The 26,494-nt window shown below is 39.3% G+C and overlaps 1 protein-coding gene across 1 annotated transcript in view; it reads right to left on the reverse strand.

Annotated features, from left to right (window-relative positions):
- Positions 1-3,856: 3,856 nt before the first annotated feature.
- Positions 3,857-26,494, reverse strand: part of KLF13 (KLF transcription factor 13) — a 116,900-nt gene continuing 94,262 nt past the window's right edge. Inside the window, exon 2 of the mRNA XM_077263917.1 lies at positions 3,857-24,568. Within this exon, the coding sequence (XP_077120032.1) occupies positions 24,276-24,568 (293 nt within the window). The 3' untranslated portion in view covers positions 3,857-24,275. The remainder of the gene's footprint in view (positions 24,569-26,494) is intronic.

Genomic DNA, 26,494 nt, shown 5'->3' on the forward strand with positions numbered 1-26,494 from the left:
GCAGACTTTCGTAAGGGTTCTGGATGGAAGGCGCTAAAGATGTAGATGACTTGGGTGAGCAGACTTTCGTAAGGGTTCTGGATGGAAGGCAATAAAGATGTAGATGACTTGGGTCAGCAGACTTTCGTAAGGGTTCTGGATGGAAGGCGATAAAGATGTAGATGACTTGGGTCAGCAGACTTTCACAAGGGTTCTGGTTGGAAGGCGCTAAAGATATAGATGACTTGGGTCATCAGCAGACTTTCGTAAGGGTTCTAGATGGAAGGTGGAAGGATGTAGATGACCTGGTTCAGCAGTCTTTCATTAGGGCTCTGAATGGAGGGAGCTAAGGATGTAGATGACCTGGGTCAGCAGACTTTCGTAAGGGTTCTGGATGGAAGGCGCTAGGGATGTAGATGACCTGGATCAGCAGACTTTCGCAAGGGTTTTGGATGGAAGGCGCTAAAGATGTAGATGACTTGGGTCAGCAGACTTTCGTAAGGGTTCTAGATGGAAGGTGCTAAGGATGTAGATGACCTGGTTCAGCAGTCTTTCGTTAGGGCTCTGAATGGAGGGAGCTAAGGATGTAGATGACCTGGGTCAGCAGACTTTCGTAAGGGTTCTGGATGGAAGGCGCTAGGGATGTAGATGACCTGGATCAGCAGACATTCGCAAGGGTTTTGGATGGAAGGCGCTAAAGATGTAGATGACTTGGGTCAGCAGACTTTCGTAAGGGTTCTAGATGGAAGGTGCTAAGGATGTAGATGACCTGGTTCAGCAGTCTTTCATTAGGGCTCTGAATGGAGGGCACTAAGGATGTAGATGACTTGGGTCAGCAGACTTTCGTAAGGGTTCTGGATGGAAGGCGCTAAAGATGTAGATGACTTGGGTCAGCAGACTTTCGTAAGGGTTCTAGATGGAAGGTGCTAAGGATGTAGATGACCTGGTTCAGCACTCTTTCATTAGGGCTCTGAATGGAGGGCGCAAAGGATGTAGATGACCTGGGTCAGCAGACTTTCATTAGGGCTCTGAATGGAGGGCGCTAAGGATGTAGATGACCTGGGTCAGCAAACTTTCGTAAGGGTTCTGGATGGAAGGCGCTAGGGATGTAGATGACCTGGGTCAGCAGACTTTCGTAAGGGCTCTGAATGGAGGGCGCTAAAGATGTAGATGACTTGGGTCAGCAGACTTTCGTAAGGGTTCTAGATGGAAGGTGCTAAGGATGTAGATGACCTGGTTCAGCAGTCTTTCATTAGGGCTCTGAATGGAGGGCGCTAAAGATGTAGATGACTTGGGTCAGCAGACTTTCGTAAGGGTTCTAGATGGAAGGTGCTAAGGATGTAGATGACCTGGTTCAGCAGTCTTTCATTAGGGCTCTGAATGGAGGGCGCTAAGAATGTAGATGACCTGGTTCAGCAGTCTTTCATTAGGGCTCTGAATGGAGGGTGCTAAGGATGTAGATGACCTGGGTCAGCAGACTTTCGTAAGGGTTCTGGATGGACGGCGCTAGAGATGTAGATGACCCAGGTCAGCAGTCTTTCAATAGGGCTCTGAATGGAGGGCGCTAAGGATGCAGATGACCTGGGTCAGCAGTCTTTGGTTAGGGCTCTGGGTGGAACAAAGTATCTATGAACTTATCTTTCAGTGACGTACATGGACATATAAAAAGTTAAGAGAGGTTAAACCTCTCCTAAAGTCCTAAAGAAAACTGTTTTTCTCCCCCATAGCAACCAATTACAGTACAGTTTTCACTTCTTTTAGGACCCCTAAACAATGATAGATGTGTTATAATTGGTTGCTATAGTCAACAAAGAGTTTTTCTGTTAGACAATCTTATACATTTTCCTCAATTGTCATCATGTTTTGGCAATCCCACTGTTGTTATATGCACAAAGCTTTATGCATTATCTCATTCTATAATATATGAGTGGTGTCTTTGTACATTTTAGATGAGGGACTTGCACTGGAGTGAATCATGAAAGAAATGTCCAATCTAATTGTAGACAATTTATGGGTCTTTATTTTGGGTGTTCTCACTAAGATGCACATAGGATAACTCAAATAAGCAAGAGTTTTTTCCATTATGTGTATCTAAATTTATGTAGCCATCTTATGATAAGTGATGCATGCCTCAGGAGACATTGGCTACTCAAGTGCTCGATCAGTAAGTGCTGCAGTGATCATAAATAAAGGCTACACAGCTCCGGGTACTCTATATCACTTTCACTCATCGGAATGCATTGTATGACCTCATGTGCAATAATATATACCCTCATCCAATCAATAATAACCATTGATTAGCTGTTTCCTGATATAAAGTTCATTGTGTTATGACAACCATGTATAATCACCTATATTAGAATTGTGGACATGTATTCTTCTCATTCACACACTCATGTCTCTAAATCATTCCTGAATTAGGCATGATAGTGGTTTTTTTTAACTTCACCTTTTATATATACCTGTGGACTTTTTATGCCGATTGTCCCGGCCTGCTAAATAAAACAGTAATTTTATAGTCCATGATATTTTACATACTGATAATTTCATAAGGGCAGGATATCCTTTTATTATGCATTTCTATACCACAAAATATATCGATTAATATATTATGTTTCTATATTTGTGCCAAGTATTACAATGGGAGATAACATATTAAGGTGTCTGTGATTGATGTACATTTAAGTGAGGGTGCCTTATTATGGTGCTGGGATTTTGCCACCAAGGAGGGAAGAGCCTAGTGTGTGTTCCCCCTCTACCTCCTTTAAAGAAGCACTCCCATCAAAGTAGAATTGTAGTTCTAATGTTGACTCATGCAGGGAAATATGACTTTCTGATTCTATATAGCGCTTAGAAGGATTCAACTAGTCTGTTTTTAATCGTGATATCATAGACCTAATGGAAAATAGAAGAATTAACTGGGTAGAAAGGCAAAATGAGCAATTAAAAGTGCACCATGCCATTTAATATGATTGCAATATAATAAGAGGATATAAACTTTGATGGGAGTGCTTCTTTAAATAACCTTTAATTTAGTTCACTAACCTTTCCTTTCAATTAACTTTTTCGGGAAAGTGGAGACCTAAGGCCCCCATAAACATTAAAGGGCATCTGTCACTTTGGATAACTCTATTGATTTGAAGATATGGGTTCAATGAGTGGAACAATAGTATTAGGAAGGCAACGGGTCGCAGCACTGAAAGTGGGCACCCAGGAGAAAGTTAACTTTATTCCTCCCGGTTGCAGATCATTTACATAGGTGTGCCGGCATGGCTACAGTCACCAGTCACAGTGTTATGCGCATGGCCGCCACTTTGTCTGACTCAGCTTGCAGTGTATCTAATATTATATCTGCAGGTTAATAGTGTTATTTGACGTAACAGGTTCCCTTTAAAGTCGGCTGAACCTACAGATTTCGGCATGACCGTCTAGCTGTCTAATGTGTATTGGGAATATCCAAACTGTTGCCCGATAGATTATGGATCAGGCAGTTGGAATGAAATCCTTTTGTTCGGCAGGGAGATAAACTACTGCCAGATGATTCTGGCAGTGGCTCTCTCAAAGAGTACACAGGAATGCGTGGCCAAGCACGCTTGTGTATGGGGAAGTCAGCAGAGACAGCAGCCGGTCAACAATCACATGGCCAACAGGTATCTAATGTGTATGACCATTTAATGGCAAAAGGAGCTCAAACTAACCAGAACTTGACCACTCTCTCCAGGGAACCCACAGCAGCTGACTCTATGGTATGTAAGTTCTCACTTCTTTGCAGGTTGGAAGAGGTAAAAAAATATTTTTTTTTTTTTTTTTTTACAAACAACTGTTTACATATGAATATGTTCCTAAATATGCTTTGTTTTAGCTCAATGACCATGAGACACAAATATCATGGGCCAAGCGTGCTCCCTGTTTCCAGCAGATAATAGTAGTAGTATAATGCATTGTATACTGGCTACAGTCACCTGTAGTAAAAGGAGGACAGTTCTTTCATATCATGTAGATCTATAACAGACACCTTTCATGAACGATCTATAGATCACCTGCTGTATAACTATGGGAGCATTGTAATGTTTATGAGTAATTGCCTCTTGCAAAACTTTAAAAAAGTCTTAGGCAGAAAGTTACAGCAGAAGCGGAGAGGCGGTCTGTGATCTGCTATCAGCGTGGCATCAGTTTTCTGTCTGGTTTTCAATAGACTGAAACCTAAAAGTTGTCTAAAAACTACATGCCTGCCAAAACGTGAAAGTCAAGGTTAAAATCAAAGAACTACCAAATTTACTTAAGAAATCCAAAGACCCTTTATACTTCTTATTTTTCAGTGTCTTAGGATGTGACTATGTTTGATCACAGCTTTGTTCTAAATATTTGGAATCCATGCATTTTGCTCTAATGGTGTATTAAGACAGATTGTTCCGCTTCTCCAAATAAACATTCACCATGATCACACAGAGATTGTTATAAATTAATCCAATAATTTGAAGATTTAATGGATTTAATCATTTCATATCTCTGAGTATTCCACTCTTGCTATAGGGAATATAAAGAAATAATGAAAATATCATAATGAATAAATGTAGAAATACCTAATTAACAAATCACACTTGTTTATTTAAATGACAATCACTGTTGGCTAACAAATTAAGACAGGTCCCTGTGAGAATGTGCAGAAGGAGCCTCTTCCCCCACCCGTCACGTGTAGGATGTTGTGCTCCCAGTAGATAATGTTACCGACTACTGGAGCCACCAGGGCTGCTGAGGTAAGAAGAGGCTGCTCACACTGCTGTCTGTCTGAATGCTGAGCGGCTGCTGTGACCTGGAGATAACCCATACCACATACTGTCAAGCTATCTCTGGGTCACAACAGGCAAGCTTCCTACTGCACATGCATAATGGCACCTGTCCTCTTCACATTTTAGGGTTTGATTATCCCCTTGAACAGAACAAGTGTAATTTCTTATATAAATGTATTTAGTAATTTATTTATAACATTTTCTTCCTTCCTTTTTTCCCTTTCTCTTTCTTCCTTTTTTCCCTTTCTCTTTCTTCCTTTCTCTTCTATTCTTTAATTTCTCCTCCTTCCTTCCTTCCATTTTTCCTCCTTCCTTTGTTCACTTTTGCTTTCTTCCTCCCATTTCTCTTTCTTCCTACCTTTCTCCCCTTTCCTTGCCTTTCTTTGCTCCTACCATTTCTCTTCCTTCCCTTTCTCTTCCTTGTATTTCTCTTTCTTCCTTCCTTCCCTTTTTCTCTCTCGTTCTTCCTTCCTTTTCTCTATTTCTTTTTTTTTTCTTAGGTCACTTTAATGTGAGGAATCTGAGGTAGTAAATGCCCTCCAACATGTTCTAGGCATCAGGAATCTGCTAAGCCAGGCAGAACAGTCGACCCATGTAGGTTATGTTCTCTGATATTACAGCTGAAACTAGCTTTTTAGTGGCACAAAACATTCACATTCACAGCACATTGTTTTGTTCCTGAGTTCCCCATTGCCTTTCTTTCACACTTTTCTATATTCTATAAATCATATTACTAGTATTTGAAAACACAAAACAATTCACTTCAAAGGCTGAGCCCACCTTATATATGCTCAAGGTTGACGGTGGCTTTTGACTTTGCTATCAAGAACAATGTACCGCAATTAGGTTTTTCTCTATAAGGTATTGTAATAATGAAATTAGAAAAATACAAGAAATGATATAACAGTAAAAAATGGAATATATTACATTTAATATGAATATTTTCTGGAACAGAATAATATCCAGTGCAAAAAAGTGAGACTTTTTTAAGGTCACATTTTAGGAGGTGTTAATACAGAACTGGATTCTGCGAAGGAAACACAATCTACTCTACCAACTACTGCCAAGAAAAAAAAAGAAAATTCTGCCAGAGATGAAGTCGGCGCACAGTTGGAATAATTTACAAAGACACCATTCGGCCAGAAATCTGCATATTTATGATTATAAAATGTGAAATGACAGAAATATGTCAGAATAGAATTAATAAAGGAATTAAATACAGAAAAAAAAGTAAGGTCCGATTGTTAACAGGCTTGGCCAGAGAACTGGACCACAATAAAAATGTACGTCAGTCTTCCAGGTTAGTACATATAGCAAAGAGTAGTGTTCATGCTTCACGTTATACACTTGGGGAGTTTGGAGAGGGCAGGGGTGGAATGCAAAGCTCCAAACCTTGGTCTTCAATCTTGGGGATGAGCATTTAAAAACGTTGTAACTTCTAAAAAAAAGTACGTAGCCATACACTAAATACAGGCAGACATGCTATATCATTATTTAAGTGGACAAATCACACTTTACCAGAAACCGATAGAAAAATCTTAATATTCAGTATTATTAACAGCTCTTTCCACAAACCTTTATGAACTGGAGACAAAGTATACTAGTAAATCCCACTAATAAACCGATACTAGTAAATAGTTATCAGCGTTATATATATATACTTTCTAGTTGCACATTACCGCCCAACATTCACCATTAGTCACCATCTAAGACATCATTTGGTTTTCCTTCACATTAACCAGACAATAGTGATATTTTTTCATAATGTTTTTTTTACTATACTGCCACAATTACAGAGTACAACACCGAAGCATAATACCATTAACGGTCATTACTGTCTTCATAAAACATCGTCCTATACGTCCATATCGTGATCCATGTCCATTTTATCTTCATTTCCATTTTATTTTTGTGTTTTGCAATCCAAAATGCCATTCTGTGTCATGCATGCCAAAATCTGTGTATCTTCAATTAAAATGTATATATACAATTATACAAACGAACAGCTTGTAATGGTGAGGTAGCCGGAACTTGAAAAATTGAGTTTTCTTCATTTTTATGGGAAACATGTAACACAACCCCTTGGGGTATGAAACACATAAATGGGAGGTAGAAAGAACAAATGATTGTCATGGCCATTGATCCCAAAGATTTGATATTTAGAACCTGTACAGTATTCATTAAATTAGGTTATCCAAATATATATATTCACTTTATTCTCCTATTGATAACTGTAGTATAATGCCTTTATTTAAATCGTTGTAAATGATTATTGCTTGAAAATGCGTATTTCAGAAAAGTGTACCCTGTTATGTAAATCTTGGCAATGCTCAGTAAGTCTTTTCATTATATCCCTGCATGATATACAACATTATCTTTATGGGAAAGCGACTAGAGTGATTTATTGTGACTTTGTATTGTTCATGGTGATATCTACAGGACAGAACTGGTCTACATGATGCAATCGGGGGAGAAAACCAATCACGCTAAAGGAATTGTGAATTTCCTAAAATTATATACCATAAGTGCTCACTAAAGCAATGGATGGTCTCCTAGACTTCTCCATTTGGAAGCTCCTCAACTTTTGGAGCTCCCAAAGATATAATTGGAAAGAGCTATGCATGCGCGATCCCTCCTATGAAGCTCTGTTCCATGGATAGATGGGTTTCCAGCAGTGGAATCTGCATCTATCAGACATTTATGTCCTATCCTGGTGATACGCCATAAGTATATCCCAGAAGGAACCCTCCTTTAAGCTTTCATACTTCTGAATTCTGATAGAAAAATACCCAGTTACTTCGGAATATACAAAATTCATCTACAAACTATGGAAATGACCCAGTAGGAAGTGTCAGATCTGGTAATGTCTTGTGTTTGGTAATTGCACATACAGCCCTACGGTCAGTATAGAACATTGGGACAACCCTCCTTGGAGGAGATGATAAAATGGATGACACCCACTGGAGTCCACTGCTGGGAAGCCCAGTAATTAGCAGCGATCTCTGATCAATTATTCTGCCATGCCACTGTATGTTTGCAGAATTAAACAAAACTTCTACATATAACTTTCCTTAACTTGCTAAGTTTTAAAGGTCGTTTATATAATGAAGCATTATAGCAGAAGATTTTTATGGAGGAAGTTCTTTTTTTACTAAACTTATCCAATTACACTAACAACTAATACGACGGAGCTCAACCCTGCGCTTTTTGGCAATAGTAGTCTCAAAGTGATTTTACAGGGCTTTTACCAGAAAATTCTGGTAATAAATATTTGTATTATGCCAGAACTACTGCACTTATCCTTGGTAAATGAGTCTTTCTATGTCTTGGTCCATGCATTTAATATGACCTAAAATCTCCGTGCAGATGGGCGCTGAGCCTTTTATTGGCATTCATGTGTTTGCTCCATACCTATAACCTTTTCATTTGAAAATTCATTTACTTTTTATATTTATTTTAGCATTATAAGACAATTATATGGGACTTCGCCTATTACTAGATCAATTATCGTCTTTTACTTTAAAATAGTAGACCATTTATTATTGAAAGGGAATGGTCCCAAGTATGTCGAAATGAATGTCCCCGCTGGTAAAATTAGACCTATTTTAATTTTAAAATTGTCAACATATACAGACTACTGCTAAAGAAATGGATAGTGGTGCTCGCCTAAGAGTGTAATGATCATTCATCTATTTTGCCTAGCCTAGTGCATCCCTCTATATCCCTGTATCTTACTGACATGTCGGCTAATTTTATCTTTTTTTTCAAGACTTTTAGAATAAACAGATAGAGCCAATGCTCTTTATTCCATGGTACAAAGTGATGGAATACACCATCACAATATGATCAATGGGGCGAACCTGCGAATGAAGGAGATGCAACACTGGTATATGGCCGGGTTCACTTTTTTTCCCCCAGAATTTGTTCGACCACCCAAGAGATCCAGTCCCCACCATTCATAGCAGTGACATACCCTAACAATAAGCTCCTTTTAAAGGCAATCTGTCACAAGTGGTTTACCATCAGATCTGAGAGCAGTATAAGGTAGTGACAGATACAGATTTCAGTGATGTGTCAATTACTTGCTGAAGTTTTTATAAAATCAGTTTTATCAGCAAGAGATTATCACTAGAGGACTAGTAAACCTGCTTCCTCCATATTCATGAGCTCTAAAACCCCGCTCCACCAATGATTGGCAGCTTTCTGTGTATTCTATACATGAGAAATAGACCATCAGTGGTGTTGGTGGAGTTATACAGAGCTCAGCATAGAGAGAATGGGTGGATCTGCAGCAGAGGAAATTATGATTTTATCAAAACTACAGTAAGCAGCCCAATAAGTGATACATTACTGGAATTAGGGTCTCGGTCTTTACATCATGCTGCTCTCAGATGGTGTAGCAAGAACCTGGTGACAGACTCCCTTTAAGGAATAGGCTAGCAATGCCAATATGTTTTATGCAAATGAACTGAAAAACATGGATATATTTCTGCTTCGGAAGGAGTGGTGGACAGTAATATGTATCTAGAACCCCAGGATTAGTCAATCATATGATCTCTAAATTTATGCAAATTTTCTTACTGTTGTTTTGGTTGGCTGTACTGCTATAAAATCATAGAATGGCTAGGATAGTTCTATTTTTATTCTGATTTGTATTTTTAATTTGTTTTACCCTGCAAGCTATGATTATAAAAAAAATTAAAACCCTATATTGTTATAATGTATCATTCAATACTGTATACATATGACTAGTGATGAATAAAATGAACAGCCAATGAAGTCCTCAAGCAAGGTGAGTTGAAGAAATAAGCCTGACTATACATATTGGTTACAAACTGACCCGTAGAGGCAAAAGCACAGCGCAAAACGGCCGTCATCCTCCCCTGCTCACACGAGCTCCGGCTCCTACTCCCTGGCCATGAATTTTGTCTGAGGATGGAATAAAGTGTTATTTTTCTGAAGATTGGTGAGTGCCTTCTTATTTTCTCTTGTACATGGATCATACATATTGGTTAGCTGCTGGCAAAATGCTCCTTCTGACTATAGTCATCTCTCTCGAATACGCCAAATAAATGCTTATTATTCCCAGAGGAGCATGGCAAAGGCTTAAAAGTCTCCTCACCTTGGCATGTCAAGGCTCGACATGTCAGTCTCTACAAGGAGAAACGTTATCCCTTATGCGCTCAACAGGAAGAACAAAAATACCTGGCAGTTGAAATCTAAGTGCCCAATCTCCCCCAATACCTGTTGTCTTGGGAGAGTTAGGATGACCCTATGCATATTATAAGGGTTCAATTGATTTACTTCTAAAACATATATATGACGGCTTAATAATATTCATGATCTCATGTTTAAACTTAGCAATGTCTGATCAGTAGCTTATATTATTTTTTGGGACGGAGGTAGTAAATGTCTATTAGAACAGTCTATTAAAGGGCTGTACTGTTCGGACAGACCTAGCTCAAACATGTCTATCCTGTAGGTTCGAGTTTTTAATAAAAACCCAAAACAACAATACAGAACATAAATTCGTCATTAACTAATGTCTCGTCAAGAGGAGGACCCACTTCTATAAAATCAGTAAGATAATATTGAAGCAGACGTCTCCTATAAACGTTCCCCCTTCACAAAAAAAAAAATATGTGGCCCATGGGAATGAAACTAGTTAGTTCGCAACATACATGTATACAGACACATATAATATAAACAATATCATATGGCAATTATGAAATAAAATAAAAGTTAATTCCAAATAAAAAGGTAAATTACAGAATGAACAAAAACAACAAGCCATTTTTTGTAAGACTGTGCATAAAAAGTACTTTTATTAAATGAAGAAACCATAAAACTAAAAATGAAAACCTAAAATTATATAAAAATGAAATAGTATACATTGCATAAAGCTTAATATGAAAGGACTTGTTATAACACAAAAAGATGAAAATGTAAGTAATACATGCAAAAAAAAATTACAAATTATAACTATACAAATGACTCCTAACTTAGGATCACTTTATTATTATTACAAAAACATCTTAAACGGCAAAATTATAACTTTTATCACCCAAAAAGGCAGAAATTCAAGGATATATGCAAAAATTCAAGTTTATATCAAAAGTATACAGATATACTGTGCTGATGAGTATGTATAGAAGAGGGATTTGGCTTTATTGAATTTGTATATATTTAAGAGGTTAATATATTTGAGTGAAAAGGAGGGGATTTCACAAAATGTTGACATGGTTTATTAGAACTAGTAGTTAGATTAGCAAAAAAATTGTGAATTTCTTCAGTGCCGATTCCTCAGTAACAATGGGTATAACGTATATACTGTTAGTAAGTAATTCCCAAGCGTACAAATAATTTGGCTTTATTAATTTCTAAGTATAATGCCCATGTAGCAGAAGACCAATGTGTATGTTGTCATTCATATTGTAAGGGATTTAACTTTTTTGTTTGTTTTTTTATGTCCTGAACTGCATGGATCCCATTTTATGTGTTTTAGTTTGGTGCAGTGTTATTGTGGTTCACTATGATTTTATCTTGCTGTTGCCACCAGTTTATAGTCAACTGTTTTTGTGATGGAAAGAGCTACATTACTGTTGTTAAAGGATCAGACCGTCTACATACAACGTCATTATATATATCTGAATCTAAGTAATGACTCTTTGGTCCTATCTCTGAGATCAGGTAGACTTTATAGATATCATCTGGTGGAAGAATAATCATGAAAATATTCAAAGAAGTGTGAATTTCGAGTTACTGTGATCATTTTACTTTCTTGCCATCTAAGGTTAAAGTAAAGCTCCACCAGATCATGGCTGCTGGTGTATACATTGCATAGAGAAAAAAACAGGCTGTCATAAATACCGGGCAGCAATCCTGTTGATGGATCCTTCAGGTTGACCATGGGAAGTACCCGGTAGCCCAGGGTTGCTCCCATCGGAGATTGGATTCCTATTATAATATATTAGGGTTTTACCTAAAAACTTTGAAATGACCATGGTATCTTAACACTAAAACCATTAGGGCTCATTCTGACATGCGAGAAACTCGGCTGAGTCTCGCACGTCAATACCCGGCGCTGCTGTTGGCACTTGGTTCGGAGCGTGTGGCCACGTAGCAATACATGCAGCCGCACACTCCGCTCCTGAGTGCCGGGTATTGACGTGCGAGACTCATCTGAGTCTCTCGCATGTGAAATGAGCCCTTAGCCTTACACTTGACTTTAACGCTTTTACTTGAAATGTATCTTTTATTTCTTAGTATGTTTAAAATCTGCTTGATTGTCCACAAATTTGTGCATTTTTTACCTTTTTACCACTCGCAGTAAATATCCCCATAGGTTAATTAGCCAGGTTTTCCAGGATTGATTAAACCTTAATACAAGTATTTTTATTTTACTTGCAAAATAATTAAATATGATAATTAAAGGGGTTGTCTCATCTTCTTACAAGTGCTTGTCGGAAAAAGCATATTGGTACTTTACCACTTGGTGTTATCAATGTGAATCTTCAGTGTCCCGACACTTCTCTGATGCAAAGATGCCTCTACATACAGCATCGGAGAGTTCACAGCTCAGGTCAGAGGCTTAACCTTTAGTCCAAACTGTCAACGATGAAGATCACACCATTTCTGGACAGTTGGCTACCTTGGGAGGCTGAAGACTGAAGATGTCACAAACCCTTTAATGAGGCCCTAAAGACATTCTAACATGTATCTTTACAATGCTATAAGGACAGCTGCTTTTACTGAACATATTAATAAATTGATTATTAAACACATTTTTTAACTGTAATTACTCATTTAATTTATAAGACTTAAAGCCCCCATTCACACTAGACTAATGTTGACCGCACCCGTTGATATTGACAGGTTCGGCTAATGATGTGCAGGGGGCACTGGCCAACTGATCATTGGGGGGAGATGCTGATCAGGCATGTCCGATTTCAGACTACTGATCATATTGATTTCCCAGAGCTAAACTGCTGGCAGATATGTCTGTCGGCAGCTCTTCACATAGAACACAGGAGCAGTCCTGTTGCAGGAAAGACTGCCGAGATGGCCAACAGTTGAACAATCGACCAAAGCATCATTCAGCCAGCAGTTAGCGAATGTGTATGGCCAGCTTTAAAGTGAACCTGTCATGTTGCCTTCCTTCTTAGTCTGACCCCATTCCCAAACTTCACAATCTGCAGTCCGGTCAGGGGCATAGTTGTAGGGGGTGCAGAAGCAAAGGCTCTCACCAGTATGGCAACATAAGGAGTCCAACAGGCTGCCATCCACATAGGAAGACCCCATTATTACATATGACACACTGTAGCTGGAGAACAGAAATATTATGCAACTGGCCCAGAAATGTCCAGTTACGAGTTTGTGGATTTATCAGCTCTATAACATGCTGCCCACTTTTAGTACAGCATTACTAATGCTATGGGCTTACTTTATTGGGTAGCTGGGGAAAGTTTGACTTGCCATTGCTCCCCAGGTAGACCTGGAGTAGAATTGGATCGCTTTCATAGCTAATGAGTTACTCAGTGATCCCATAATATAGTCTCGTTACTAGAAGTACAGTCTGTGCACTTGTTATATACGTGAAAAACGAGGAGCTTAATTCAAGTGATGCACCTTTGAGCTAACAAATATTCCGTCAAATAGCCCATACATCGTTCTTAAAGGGGTTGTTTGCCCTCGTCATACTGATGATCTATCCTATGGCTCCATAGAGACTATGACTAGTGGTGGAGGTTCCCAAATTTAGCTTTTCTGACCTTTTATGTCATGAGTACAACTGACTTGGGTATATAGTTTAAGACCATTGATGATCTCAAGAATGATGGAGTCATGAGTTTTTACTGTATTTGTAGTTTCTACTATCTTGTGAAAGATTCATTATGAAAAGAGGACATCTATTAGATGCTATAATTATAAGAAGCCAGATAGGTTATCCCCTCAGTAAATATATTCCAATATATTATTTTGGTCCACATGGACCAGAGTAGTGCTAACTGTATGATTGACAAGTGTCAAATGTATGAGAGTGTCCACTGGCTCTGCCAATCTCTTCCAGTGGCAATGTGGCATAACAATATGGGGTAGAGATTTCACTCATACCCAGGCTCCTAGGCCTGACAAGCCTACAAGGCCCTTTGCTACATAACAGAACAGTAGTACTTTATGGGTGGTGCAGTCCCTGAAAAAAATGGATTTATTACCAGGTTGTAAAAGTGATCAAACAAATTCTAGGAATGTTTACAACATTGTGCTGAAAAACCCTATTTCTCAAGTGCTATGGAGTCCAGAAGGAAGAAGATGTGCTGGAGGGTTCTCAACATCTCCAAGTTATCAATATATACAAGGTATAGTCATCATGAAAGATCTGATATTATTGTGTTTATGTTCTTAAATTAGATTTCATAAATCAAGAAAGAATAAAAAATACTGTGTATGTCTGTTGTGTTTAGACATTGTAATAAAGGGATATATGGAATGGACTACATTTTAGATGCTTCTAAAAGGGAGTGTTTTCTTCAAACCTCCGAAGTCTAGTCAGTAGTCAATCAAGCTATTAATTTCTTTATGGCAATGGATAATGGGATAAAAAATAAAGATTGAGTAGTCGAATGACTAGTTCTAGAAGGTGGTATGGATGGTCCATAATCCACCATATGAAGTAATTTTTCGTTTTTTACATGGGACATCAATGTTGTATTCCAAACAGCCCCACAATCAATGTTTTTTTTAGGATCATGACAAGGCAACTGTTGAAGTCAGCTGGTGCCAACAGTATCCGCTGTGTTCCTGCCAATATAGCGACTGTCTGCTTCAGTTAACAGATCAATATCGCCTATATACGCCCTGATGGGGCATATATCTAGAAGAGGTTTATTTTGTTGATTACCCCTTTAAGAAATAATTTCATTTATGAAACATCGTTTCTTCTTCTGGAGTAATATTGCACTTATGGATTTCTTAGAAAATATCACATTAGACTGTTTCTCCTCGATAGGATGACTGTATCGACCAATCAATCTATCACTGTGGTATGCTTATCATCAAACTACGTACACATCTTATATATGGATTTATTTGTCATTATCCGATAGAAAAACAGGTAGAATTCTGCTAAAAATTACCTATATATTTCACAAACATTTCTGATGACATTTAACATTACTCTGCCTACTGCAAACAACGTTTTGTTTTTTCTTACAGTTTTATATAATGCAAAACTACAAGCCTTTCAAGACAGTCACTGACGACCTAAATAAGTAAAGAGGAATTCCTTTTACTATATATATGTAACAACCCAAACTAGAACATCAACAAAGGAAAAAGAAACCTAAAATGCTACACATGCGGCTTCAATGCAAAACTAAAGCAGAATATTGTTGATGCCTTAAAATAAGTAGTTATTAAAAAATAATAATACACAAGTATACATATATTTTCCCTGCATGCAATATTCCCTGTCTGTTGGAATGTCGTATAGCCACATACATTTTGCCACCACCATGGTTCACTGCTTTAGACAGACCGAACAGCTCCCTTTTAAAGAGTCGAAACAAACGCAAACCGTTAACAGGAGAAATACTGCTGGAAAAATAATAAAACAGTAACTTAGAATAAATCACAAATTAACGTAAAAAAAACCCACAGCAACTTATCTTATAATAAAACAATCTGTATTATAAGGAAGGGATAATAAGACTGAGATTGCACAAATTGCCTGCTTTGATAAATACAAATGGAACCTGAATGCCCAAATATAAAGTCTATGGAATGCTAGGTATCAATGCCCTAATATTTGTTATTTATTGTATCTTTGTAAAATATCTCTCTTTAGAATTGCTTTATATACGTAAAATGGCCACTCTGCAGAACATTTCACTTTGAAAGGAAAAAAAAAAAAGATTATACATACTTTACAACATATATTGGTAGACACGGCATGCAAGTTATGTTGTCTTACTTGTAAAATATACATTTTTACCCTTGGAGGGCCCTTTAAGAAATGCATTCATTCAGATGGAGTGGCAATACCCGATGAAATAAAAGAAAATCAAGGTAATGGTATAATCGGATTATTACCGCCAGCGCCTACATCTATGTCTAGTGCTCAAAAGAGCAACTTCTGGAAAAAATGCTGTTCCAAAACGGTCCCAGCAATGGGGTCACAAGAGAACTTTTCACCAGTTCAATACAAATATTTCATTTTGTATTAATATTGAGCAAAATTTTCCATGTGACATGATGGATGGTAAGTTTACGTGCTGCCTATTTTCTATCGTCTACATGCATAGAACAAATATGGCAACAGTTTAGTGGACAAAACTTTTATTAATACAGACACACCTATAAATAAGTTTAGACTTTTGCCTTAATTTCCTGATGGACTTATTGTTTTACAGTAAATAGGTAAAACTGCTATATTTCGTGGACTAGGCCATTTTTGGCTGAAGAAAAATTAGTGTAGTTTAACTGATTAACCTCAATTAAGAAAAAGTCAAAGCATTGTACAATGTTCAGTCAGGGCTCCAAAATAAATGATTCACCTGTAGTGTAGCAAACCATAAAATGCTGATAATTTATGCCAAATCTTGATGAAGCTAAACTAGCAGATCCGTCTGTGGCAATTTTATTTCTATTGCATCTTTTCATCGGAGCCCTATTGATACATTTCATGGATATGTTGGGACTTTTCCCTGTGTGTACAACCAATGTAGGGCTTAAAGGGGTTGTCTGGCCTTGTCCTCGCAGTGTGCAGTGACTCTCCGATGCCGGGGAGCGTTGGGAGCATAATCGCAAGTATGAGATTTCCATACATACGGTTGTATGCCAACTAGACGTGAGCGGCCTTATTTAAAGCAAGTGCATCGAGTAAGATCAGACACGTCTAGTTGGAATGTGGCCGGAAGTATGCAAATTGCATACATGCGGTCACATAACTGCCCGCTCATGGTGCCGAGAGTGACTGCAGATTTGTTCCCCAAGACCGGCTAACCCCATCAGACACAAAGTAAAAAGACCTTTAGTCCATCACCTTGCTATCACACTACACTGATGGACAGGCTGTAGTAATGAACAAGTGTTATAGCAGACCAGTGCTACTATTAGCTGTAAAATATTGGCGACCATTAAGATTTATAAGGGAATGTTCACATTGAGTTTTTAGAGGAGTTCTTTGAATCTGATCAGCTCCAAAATCCTCCTCAAAAACTGTTTCCCTAATTCTTGCAAATTCTTCGCATTCATTTCTATGGCTAGTTTACTTTGCTGGTCATATGTTGAGTATTTTGAGCATTTTTTCCAGAAGAGGTTTTGAAAAATGCCTGGCGGAAAAAAAAAGTTCATGTCACTTCTTTGAAGTGGATTCCTGATGGAATCTGCTCTAAACTAGGCAATGTCTAGTCAAAATGCTGTAAAAAAAATATGCTACAAAATGTCTACAAAACTGCTTCAGAAAAAGAAGACTCCTCCTAAAACTCCCCCCCCCCCCCCCCCCCAAAAAAAAAAGAAAATATGGGAGTGTTCCCTAGAGCTGTTTCCACTTGAAAAACTACATATATTTTTATCCACCTCAAAAAAAATATGTGGTTCACAGAAAACAAAACCTTCTGGATCACATTTGTGAGCAGTTAGATTTTTGGAAACCCAAAAGTACATGGTCTCCTATGAAATTTGGGTGTGAATAAAACACCGGGTAAGGAATAAATCAACCAACAAATCAAGATGAGGTCGGGTATGTACAAGCATGGGGTTTCTTATCGATTCTGATTATTGCTCCATTTTTGTGATTTTATTATAAATGAGCTTGTTCTAGTATTGTTACTATCACTATGGCTCTGGTACTATCACTATGAGAGAACAGGGGAAAATCTAAGGCAAATGGAGGTTAAGGTAGGTCTGGTATTCCAAACTGTTATTTTTTGTCTCAAGCATTTCAGATAATAAAGCCCCATACCTGTATAGAAAAACACTCATTCAAGTAGAAGTCGGGTAATTGTGTAACATGTCTCTTAATAAAATCAGCTAAGATTTATCGGAAAATCTATAACTATTTGTCTTCTTGTATTTGTTGGTAATTCACGTTAAAAGACATTTTCCCAGAGTCAAAGATTATCCCATATACATATAGAAGAACAGAAGATAACTTAGTAACTGCTGGGGAGGGGGATCCGACCCTAGGACCCCCAACTGAGAACGCCTAGTTCAGGCTGGCAGTCTTGGGCTCACTGAGGGTCCAAGTGGTTGGACCCTCATGGATAGGGGATAACTTTAGACTGTGAGAATGCCCTTTACATTTGCTATAGTAGACGTCCATTTCACATTACATTACATTTTTGCTATAGTAGACGTCCATTTCACTTCTGCGCGACTATCTGTATAGTCTTAGTGATGGCGTAGTCAGGGCTGTGGAGTCGGAGTCATGGAAATTGAGGAGTCGGAGTCATGGAAATTGAGGAGTCGGAGTTGGAGGTTTGGCTTACCGACTCCACAGCCCTGGCAGAGCTGTGGAGTCGGAGCCCATTTTGGTGGAGTCGGAGTCATGGAAATTGAGGAGTTCGAATTGGAGGTTTGGCTTACCGACTCCACAGCCCTGGTAGTAATATGTACAGGAATGGTGAACTGAACATGTTGTATACAATACAACGCTGTGATTGATAATGTGTTCCCTGCACCCAATACACAAATCACAAACAGATCATCTAACAATAAGACATTAAGGCTCTACGCATTTCACGTGATCTATAGCTTTTTTTTTTATACTTTTCTACCACATTATAAAACAAACATAAAGTGAGATCATGATTTGTTAGACTACAGAGTGGTAAAATGCAACGGGTAAATGGAAACCAGAGAAGTAAAAGTGTGGCTTCATAGATCCTGCTACAAAACCATATTGCAGTTTACTGTTGTATAGATTTGTATAGATTTATATAGATTTATATATATTTATATAGAAACACACAAACACACTCAAAAGCCCAAAGTGCAATACCGATTAGTAGTGAAGCTGAAGCAGTTAAATGCATCTAAACCATTCGATACAGGAGTAATCAGCCCGAGGCTAATCTGTAGGGCCCAAGCTACACAACGTGGTTGCGGGAGGTTGGGGTCTAGACGTTTATATTAGTGATGAGCGAACGTGCTGGGATAAAGTGTTATCTGAGCATGCTCTGGTGCTAACACAGTGTCTTCAGCATGCTGGAAAAATATGGTGGAGTCCCCGATGCTGCATTTCTCATGGCTGTTCAACAGGCACGAGTCATGCAGGCACCGGGACTCAAACACATTTTTCAAGCACGCCGAAGACACTCTGTTAGCACCAGAGCATGCTCAGATAACACTTTATCTCAGCACGTTCACTCATCACTAGTTTACCTCCAACCACTTGCATGTGATAGTTCAGCCATCACAATTCAGACCTACAGATGGGAAGCCCCTCTGTGCCAGAGCATTACCAGATGCCACGAAAACATGTAGCCCGGGCCTAATCCAAGTAAAGTCCAAATAATGATGCTGGCCTGGTCTAAGAAAGCAGTGCCTGCATCAGGACGCAGAGGCACCATATAAGTGCTGCCTTCCTAGACATTTGATTACACTTGTGAGTAAGCAGCACTGCTTTGTGAGACAATCTCATCTATATCAGGTTCTGTGTAGTTTCTCAATGAATGGAATATACAGAAATCAATCTTAATCATAACAGCATCGGACAGCTCAAAAAAAAAAATCAGACTTCTACCTTGTCGCCACATTTGTTGGGACTGATAGGACTGGTTACTAAGGGCTTGATCACACTTAGTATTTTTGCTATTCTTTTAGTGCAGAAAAAACACAGCGGGTTACCGTAGCTTAAAAATGAAGGAGATTTCTAAATCTCATTCCCAAGGTGCGTTTTTTTTTTCCTTGTCTTTTGCTTTTTTCTTTTAACCGGAGCGTGCCAAGAGTTTTTGCTGTGCTTTTTTTTACCCATTTAATTGAATGTATAAAAAATGCATCAAAATCTCATCACTGCATGAAAAAAGCATCAGGAACGCTTGTAATACGCGCAGAGTTTTTCATGAAAAAAAAAAACACTGCAAAAAAGCACTATGTGAACAAACCCTTAAGGGAACTCACTGAGCGCAGCATTAAGTAGTGACAGTCACTCAGATTTTAGCCCTGTGTCACTTATGTGCTAATTTTAGTAGTTTTAAGTGGAGTAGATTACTCCGTAATCCTGGCCATGTGTGGCCAGATATTCTCATGAATAAGCATGACTCTGCTCTGGCACTGCACTGCAAGTGTTAAAGAGTAGCTGCTCTTAAACTACTTAAAGGGAATCTGTTGGCAGATACTTGCTAACTAATCTGAGAGCAGTGTAACGTAGGGGCAGAGACCCTGATTGCAGCGATGTGTCACTTACTAGGCAGTGTTTTGCTGTTTCAATAAAATCAGTGAAAGATTATAACTAGAGGACTAGGTGTCTCGTGCCTCCTAGTCCAACCATGGCCTCACCATTAATTATCAGCTTATTGTCAATATACAATGTACACTGAAAGCTGCCAATCAGTGGTGTAGGCCAAGTTACATACGGCCCAGCATTCTCAATCTGCAACAGAAAAGACTTCTATTACAACTGCTACTCAGTAAATGAAGTGGAATCAGGGTCTCTGTCCTAACCGCATGCTGCTGTCAGATTACATAATGAAAACCTGTTGACAGTTACTTTTTAATTGGAATCTGTCGGCATAAAATGACTGCTCAAACCAAGCATAGGTGTTCAGTGCTCCCCTGGCATGGCCCAGCAGTTCAGTGCATCCTTCCCACCTGCTAGTTTTCCATCTATATCCACTCATCTATGGCTCCTGTAAAGTCAGAACTGTCAATCAAGGTAAAAGTGGGCGGAGATAGATGGAAAACACATAAGTGGGAAGTTTCTCTAAACTATTTGGCTATGCCAAGGGTGCAAGGAGCATCTGCTTGGTCTGAACAGTCATTTTATGCTGACAGACTCCTTTTAACACTAATACATAAGTGGCAGATCACTGAAATCAGATTGTCACTTTTTTATGCTGCTAGAATTAAGGGGTCCAATTAAAAACAAAATTCTGTCACATTGTGATTTTGCAGCTGACTAGTACATTGACTTTTAGAGTTGCCAGAGGTATTTTATGTAACAACTACTCATTACGCATTGTACAGTGAAAACTTATTCACTGTCTAATATCCTTTTTCTAGTTTTCACCATTTTCAAATTTTTGTTTGCATGGGGTGAATGGAATCACTGTTTACATGAAGAGGCTGAAATCCTGTCCAGTCCCAGCTGTTCTCTGCCATCCAGACAATCGTGTATAAAGACCCCCATACACATCAGACCTATGTTGGCCCAACCCATGGATATCAGCAGGATCGGGCAGCACTGTAACGTGCATGGGGGGGCCGGCTGACTGCTTGTTGGGGGAGATCTCTATTCAGCAGGTCTGATTTTGGACTACCGATAAAATTGCTTCCCTGGAGATAAGCTGTCGACAGTGATTTCTGGCAGCGGCTTTCTCATAGAGAACAAAGGAGTTCGGCTGAACGAGCGCTCTTGTGTAAGGGAGAGGCAGCCGAGCATCATTTGACAAGCAGCCATCTAATGTGTATGGTGGCTTTATGCTAAGCACAACGGCGGCACAAGTCTGTTTCCAGTATAGGGCTCTAGGCTTATAGCCATTACCCTGTAACGAGCCACAACTGTGTAATACTAAGCCTGGCTGGATGGTACTTCTCTGCGTGTAAGCGTTAAGGTTTCCATTTACTGACAGCAAGCAGAAATCTTAAAATGGTGATACATTGAAGCACAAAGTGAGTTAGAAAGTTGAAAACTTGACTGTTTTATTCATATAACTTTGGGCAACATCTTTATTTTTTATATCTGAAATACAGTGGAACCTCTCCGAGAGACCACCTAGACCAAATTTTCAGTTTCGTCATATATTTTGCATACAGACCATCTACTTTCATGAAACCGGGGCTCTAGAAGACCATATTCAGATGCAATTCACCGGTATACAGTGACTTTAGTGCCAACGCTGTCTGAACAGTTTTATATTAGGTTTATCGTGCTGATCAAGAATATGACTTTGGTTTTTGCCAGATTGGCTCTAATTTTTGTGATATTTAATAGTTAATTAATGAATTAATTACAGTAGAATTCTGAATTCAAAAAGTCGCTAAAGGTACCGTCACACTCAGCGACGCTGCAGAAATATAGACGAGCCGATCGCTGCAGCGTCGCTGTTTAGGTCGCTGTAGAGACGTCAAACACAGCAGCTCCACAACAATGCAGGAGCGATCCTGTGACGTAACGGTGACTCATTTATCGTTCTTACAGGTCGTTAGCTCCATGTAAATCATTGCTGACATCGTTGCTTTTGCTGTCAAACACGACGATACATGCCGACCTGACGACCAAATAAAGTTCCAGACTTCTGGCTCCGACCAGCGATATCACAGCGGGATCCTGATCGCTGCTGCGTGTCAAACACAACGAGATCGCTATCCAGGACGCTGCAACGTCACAGGTCGTTGTCGTTCTCGTTGTAAAGCTGTTTAGTGTGTGTGAAGGTACCTGTAGACACTGGCAAAGAGTCAGCAGACCAAAAGCTATTGTATTTGTTATCACAAACAAGTCGCAATGGGAGAATGCATTATTTTCATGGATGAATTATCTCAAAAACTAGAACCAATTCAGCAAAAAGTAATGGGATTTTTTTAATGCAGCACCCTCAAAATACCCTAAATCCATTCAAAAAAAACCTTGGCACCCAATTTTTTTTTTTACAGAACTGTTTTATGGATGGTTGTCTCAAAAAGATTTCACTGCATTTATAATAATGTGAAAAATGGTTAAAAAAAATATGGGGAAAAAGAAAGGCTGTTTCCAGCTTCTCATTTGCTAAAATATTTTTCCAAGTTTATTAAAAAAAAGGATTAAAAAGTCCATGCGGAAACATGCAGGGGACACGTTTCGAATGCCTTGAGGAAGAACGATGTTTGTATTCGAAACGTGTCGGCATGTTGTTTTCCTGTCCCCTGCTTGTATCCACATGGATTTTTTAATCTTTTTTTTAATAAAATATTTTAATCAAACAGAAAGCTGGACATACCCGTTCTTTTTCTCCACTGTGCCTGTCAGAGCGCTATTCCTTGCCTACTGGACATATGGCGGTAAGCTGGTTTTCTATTTTCTATATATTAAAAAAAATAGCGGTGTATGATTGGCAGGATCATACACAAATCCACAAGTGTGGTACTGCCAGTAACTCCGCTGACGGCCGGCCACTGTGGCGTTCCCACTGGCAGTGCTGCTTTCTCAGGCACTTATCACTAGTGACTTGGTAAGAGGCTCTATTTCTTTATGACCTGATGAGAAGAAAAAAAGTGCACGGAATCTATGTAAGAAACTGTAAAACATAATGCTCCTGTCGAGATTACAGTACAGCCCTTGAGCATTAAAATTCATTTTTTTGTAGAAAATATTCAAACAAGACCGATAACTACACATTGATCGAAATCCTCCACACAGGACACATATGTGTAAGGTGTGGACAGGACTAGGAGTGACATACACAGAACGGCGAGGTCAGACAAAAGCAGAATTGCCAGAGCACAAAATGGGCACGGTATCCGACGACTGGCACTTCCCATTTGTGCACATAAGAAATTAAAATCTGAGTGCAAAAAAAAAGAAAGTAGGACCTCACACAGTATAAGGCTGCAGTAAGGGTGTGACTTCATTGTACTCTTAAAACCAATGGACAATCCCTGAGAGGGGCAATATTGAAGGAGAGGTGAGAGTCAACATTGTAGAACGGCAAGCTGTGGACCAACGCTCTTGTGCAAGTATTCGGAGTCCTGAGGTGAAGAGAATCATTTCATATTCCATTCTTTGTCCTTTTGGAAGAATATATTCAGCTTTTGATGAATTTCAGACAAACATGAGATATAGCAGATAAGAACGTGGGTTGTAAGAAATGGGCTTTGGAGATATTCCACGTAAAAAAAAAAAAAAGAAAAAGAGTATAGAACTAGTACAGAGACTCATAGCGGCGGACACAGAGAAGGTATGAGATTATAGGTTCATAGAGATACGAATATAGTATAGTATAGAAAATTTCTGGAAATCTGGAGGTAGACAACTGAGGAAGTACTGAATTCTGAAGATCCAGGACAGAGTAACCTGTATAATTCTGGAGATCCAAAACAGATTTGTTAAGAGAATTTTGGAAATCCAATAGAAAGGCAGCCAAGAATGTTTGGAAAGGTAAGAGTAAGGAAATTTGGAAGTTTATCCTTAGATTGGTAACTGGGGTTTGTTCTAGTCATCTCAAATAAGCCATCTTCAAACCACTTATAAATGGACAAACACAAAATAATAATATAAAAAAAAACCTTAAATGTTGGTAAGAAAAAGTTCATTTCCCAAAGTGTTTTACATTAGCAGAAGGAAAGTGCTAATGTCCAGTGCAAGTAGTTTTAAGGGGAGCTTGCTGGGCTTATAGCAGGGCTGGAGGCATCAGAGCGGCTGTAGTCGCTGACCGAGCCATTTCTGGAGCTGACACCACCTCGCCCTTTAAGCATGCTGGGTTGGAAGTTGGCATGGCGCCGGGCATGCTTAGTCAGGTGGTCACTGCGCATAAAGCGCTTTTCACAGATCGGACAGCCGAACTTCTTCTCTCCGGTGTGAGTGCGGTAGTGTCTGGCGAGTTCATCTGACCTGGCAAATTTCTTGTTGCACTCTTCCCAGCTGCACTCAAAAGGCCTTTCACCTGAGGAAACAAGTAGTAAGGACGTCATTACTATAAGGAAACACGATCAGGCTCATGCTACATACTGAGAAGCAAAATCGCACATTACACATTCAACTGAATTCACAAATTTCTGATCAGTCATCACCAAATAAGACAATGCAACCAACTCATGTATCAGGTATGAACAGTGTACAGACTGCTAACTACCCAAAGGGTTCATACTGCTCAGAGCGTGGCATACAGAGAGTACTAGTGATGAGCGAGTGTGCTCGTTATTCGAGATTTATGACCATGCTCGGGTGGTCTCCGAGTATCTTGGGCATGCTCGTAGATTATGTTTGTGTCCCCGCAGCTGCATGATTTGCGGCTGCTAGACAGCCTGAATACATGTGGGAATTCCCTAACAAACAGGCAATCCCCACATGTATTCAGGTTGTCTAACAGCCGCAAATCATGCAGCTGCGGGGACACAAACATAATCTACGAGCATGCCCAAGATACTCGGAGAACACCCGAGCATGCTGGGAAAACTCGAGCAGCGAGCACACTCGCTCATCACTAGCGAGCACAAAGAGTAGCAATATTTACCCTAGTGATCCCCGTCACTTCCCGATCCTCTGCTGCAGAGAACATTCCATTACAGGGACATGTGACTGCTGCAGCCAATCACTGCTTACAGCGGTGACCCACCACAAGCAATGCTTGGCTGCAGTAATCACATGTCCCTGTGATGGGACTTTATGGCTACAATATGAAATGTAGACCGGCAGGGGACTGGGCTGTATGGGGACTGGGGGGGGCAGGTGATTAGTAAAGTGAGTATTGCTTCTTTTTATTCTTTACACAGTCTATGAATTTTACAAAATATCTCTCCACAGACAACCCCTGTACAAGTTATATCCGGGGGTTGTAAAAGTAATTTTGACAATTGTTCCATACAGTGGAATAATGATTGTTGAAATCCATTTACACAATGCAGAAACAAACCCATAGAATAGATTTCTCAATCTCATAAATTTCTACAATAAATCTTCAATGCACAAATTTCCCCTTAAAGAGGGTTTGGAAGTTATCCCGTATCCATGAGAGAGTGGATAACGTCCTGATCACTGTGACCCCCACAATCCTGATAACTCCATGTAAATGGAGTGAGTCGATCATTCGCACTGCCACCTCATGCATTCTTAATGGGACAGTTGACAATAGGACTGCTGATTTTTGATACTCCCATAAGAAGCAGCAGTGTGCATGATTGACCATCACACCATTTACACAGGGAAGTGCCCCAGATATTGAGATTGGTGAGGGTCCCAATAGTCAGACCCTCAGTGATGGAGAAGTTATCCCTTCTCCCATGGACATGGGAATAACTTCCAAACTTGAGAGAATACCCATTTAAGTAGAATAGATTAATTTTACTCACAGTAATAAAACTGTGAATGATTTGTAGGGGATTCCGATGCCGATTGGATTCACACGGCACAGTTTTATATCAAAACACCATGTAGTTTATTGTCCGTCAAAAAAACATTCTTTCTTCAGCATGAATAGGTAACATATATGTAGCAGCCTCACCAACCTCAGTATTCCCAGCAGCAGCTCACACTAGTATTCAATGCGTTCACCAAACAAACACCTCTCTGGCTCCAGCACACATCTCTAACCAGCAGCTCTGCCTTTCTCCAGTCTCAACCCATCCACACTGCTGAGCTATCCCAGCTGCTGTTATTAGGCCTGTAAACCCCAGACTGGATCATAGGGTCGACTTTCCCCAGCCAGGTTCTTTTGCTTACTCAAAAAATCCGGTCCAAAATCCAGTTACATTACATCCTCTCAGTAACCTAGTGTTACTGGTACAGCTCACATTACGGACACATATCTGCCATCCAGGACTTTACCTCCTGCTTTCCTACAGATTATATTTTCTATAATAATTTTCTGAAC

The sequence above is a fragment of the Ranitomeya variabilis genome, chromosome 5 (assembly GCF_051348905.1).
Source record: "Ranitomeya variabilis isolate aRanVar5 chromosome 5, aRanVar5.hap1, whole genome shotgun sequence".
Lineage (NCBI taxonomy): Eukaryota > Metazoa > Chordata > Amphibia > Anura > Dendrobatidae > Ranitomeya > Ranitomeya variabilis.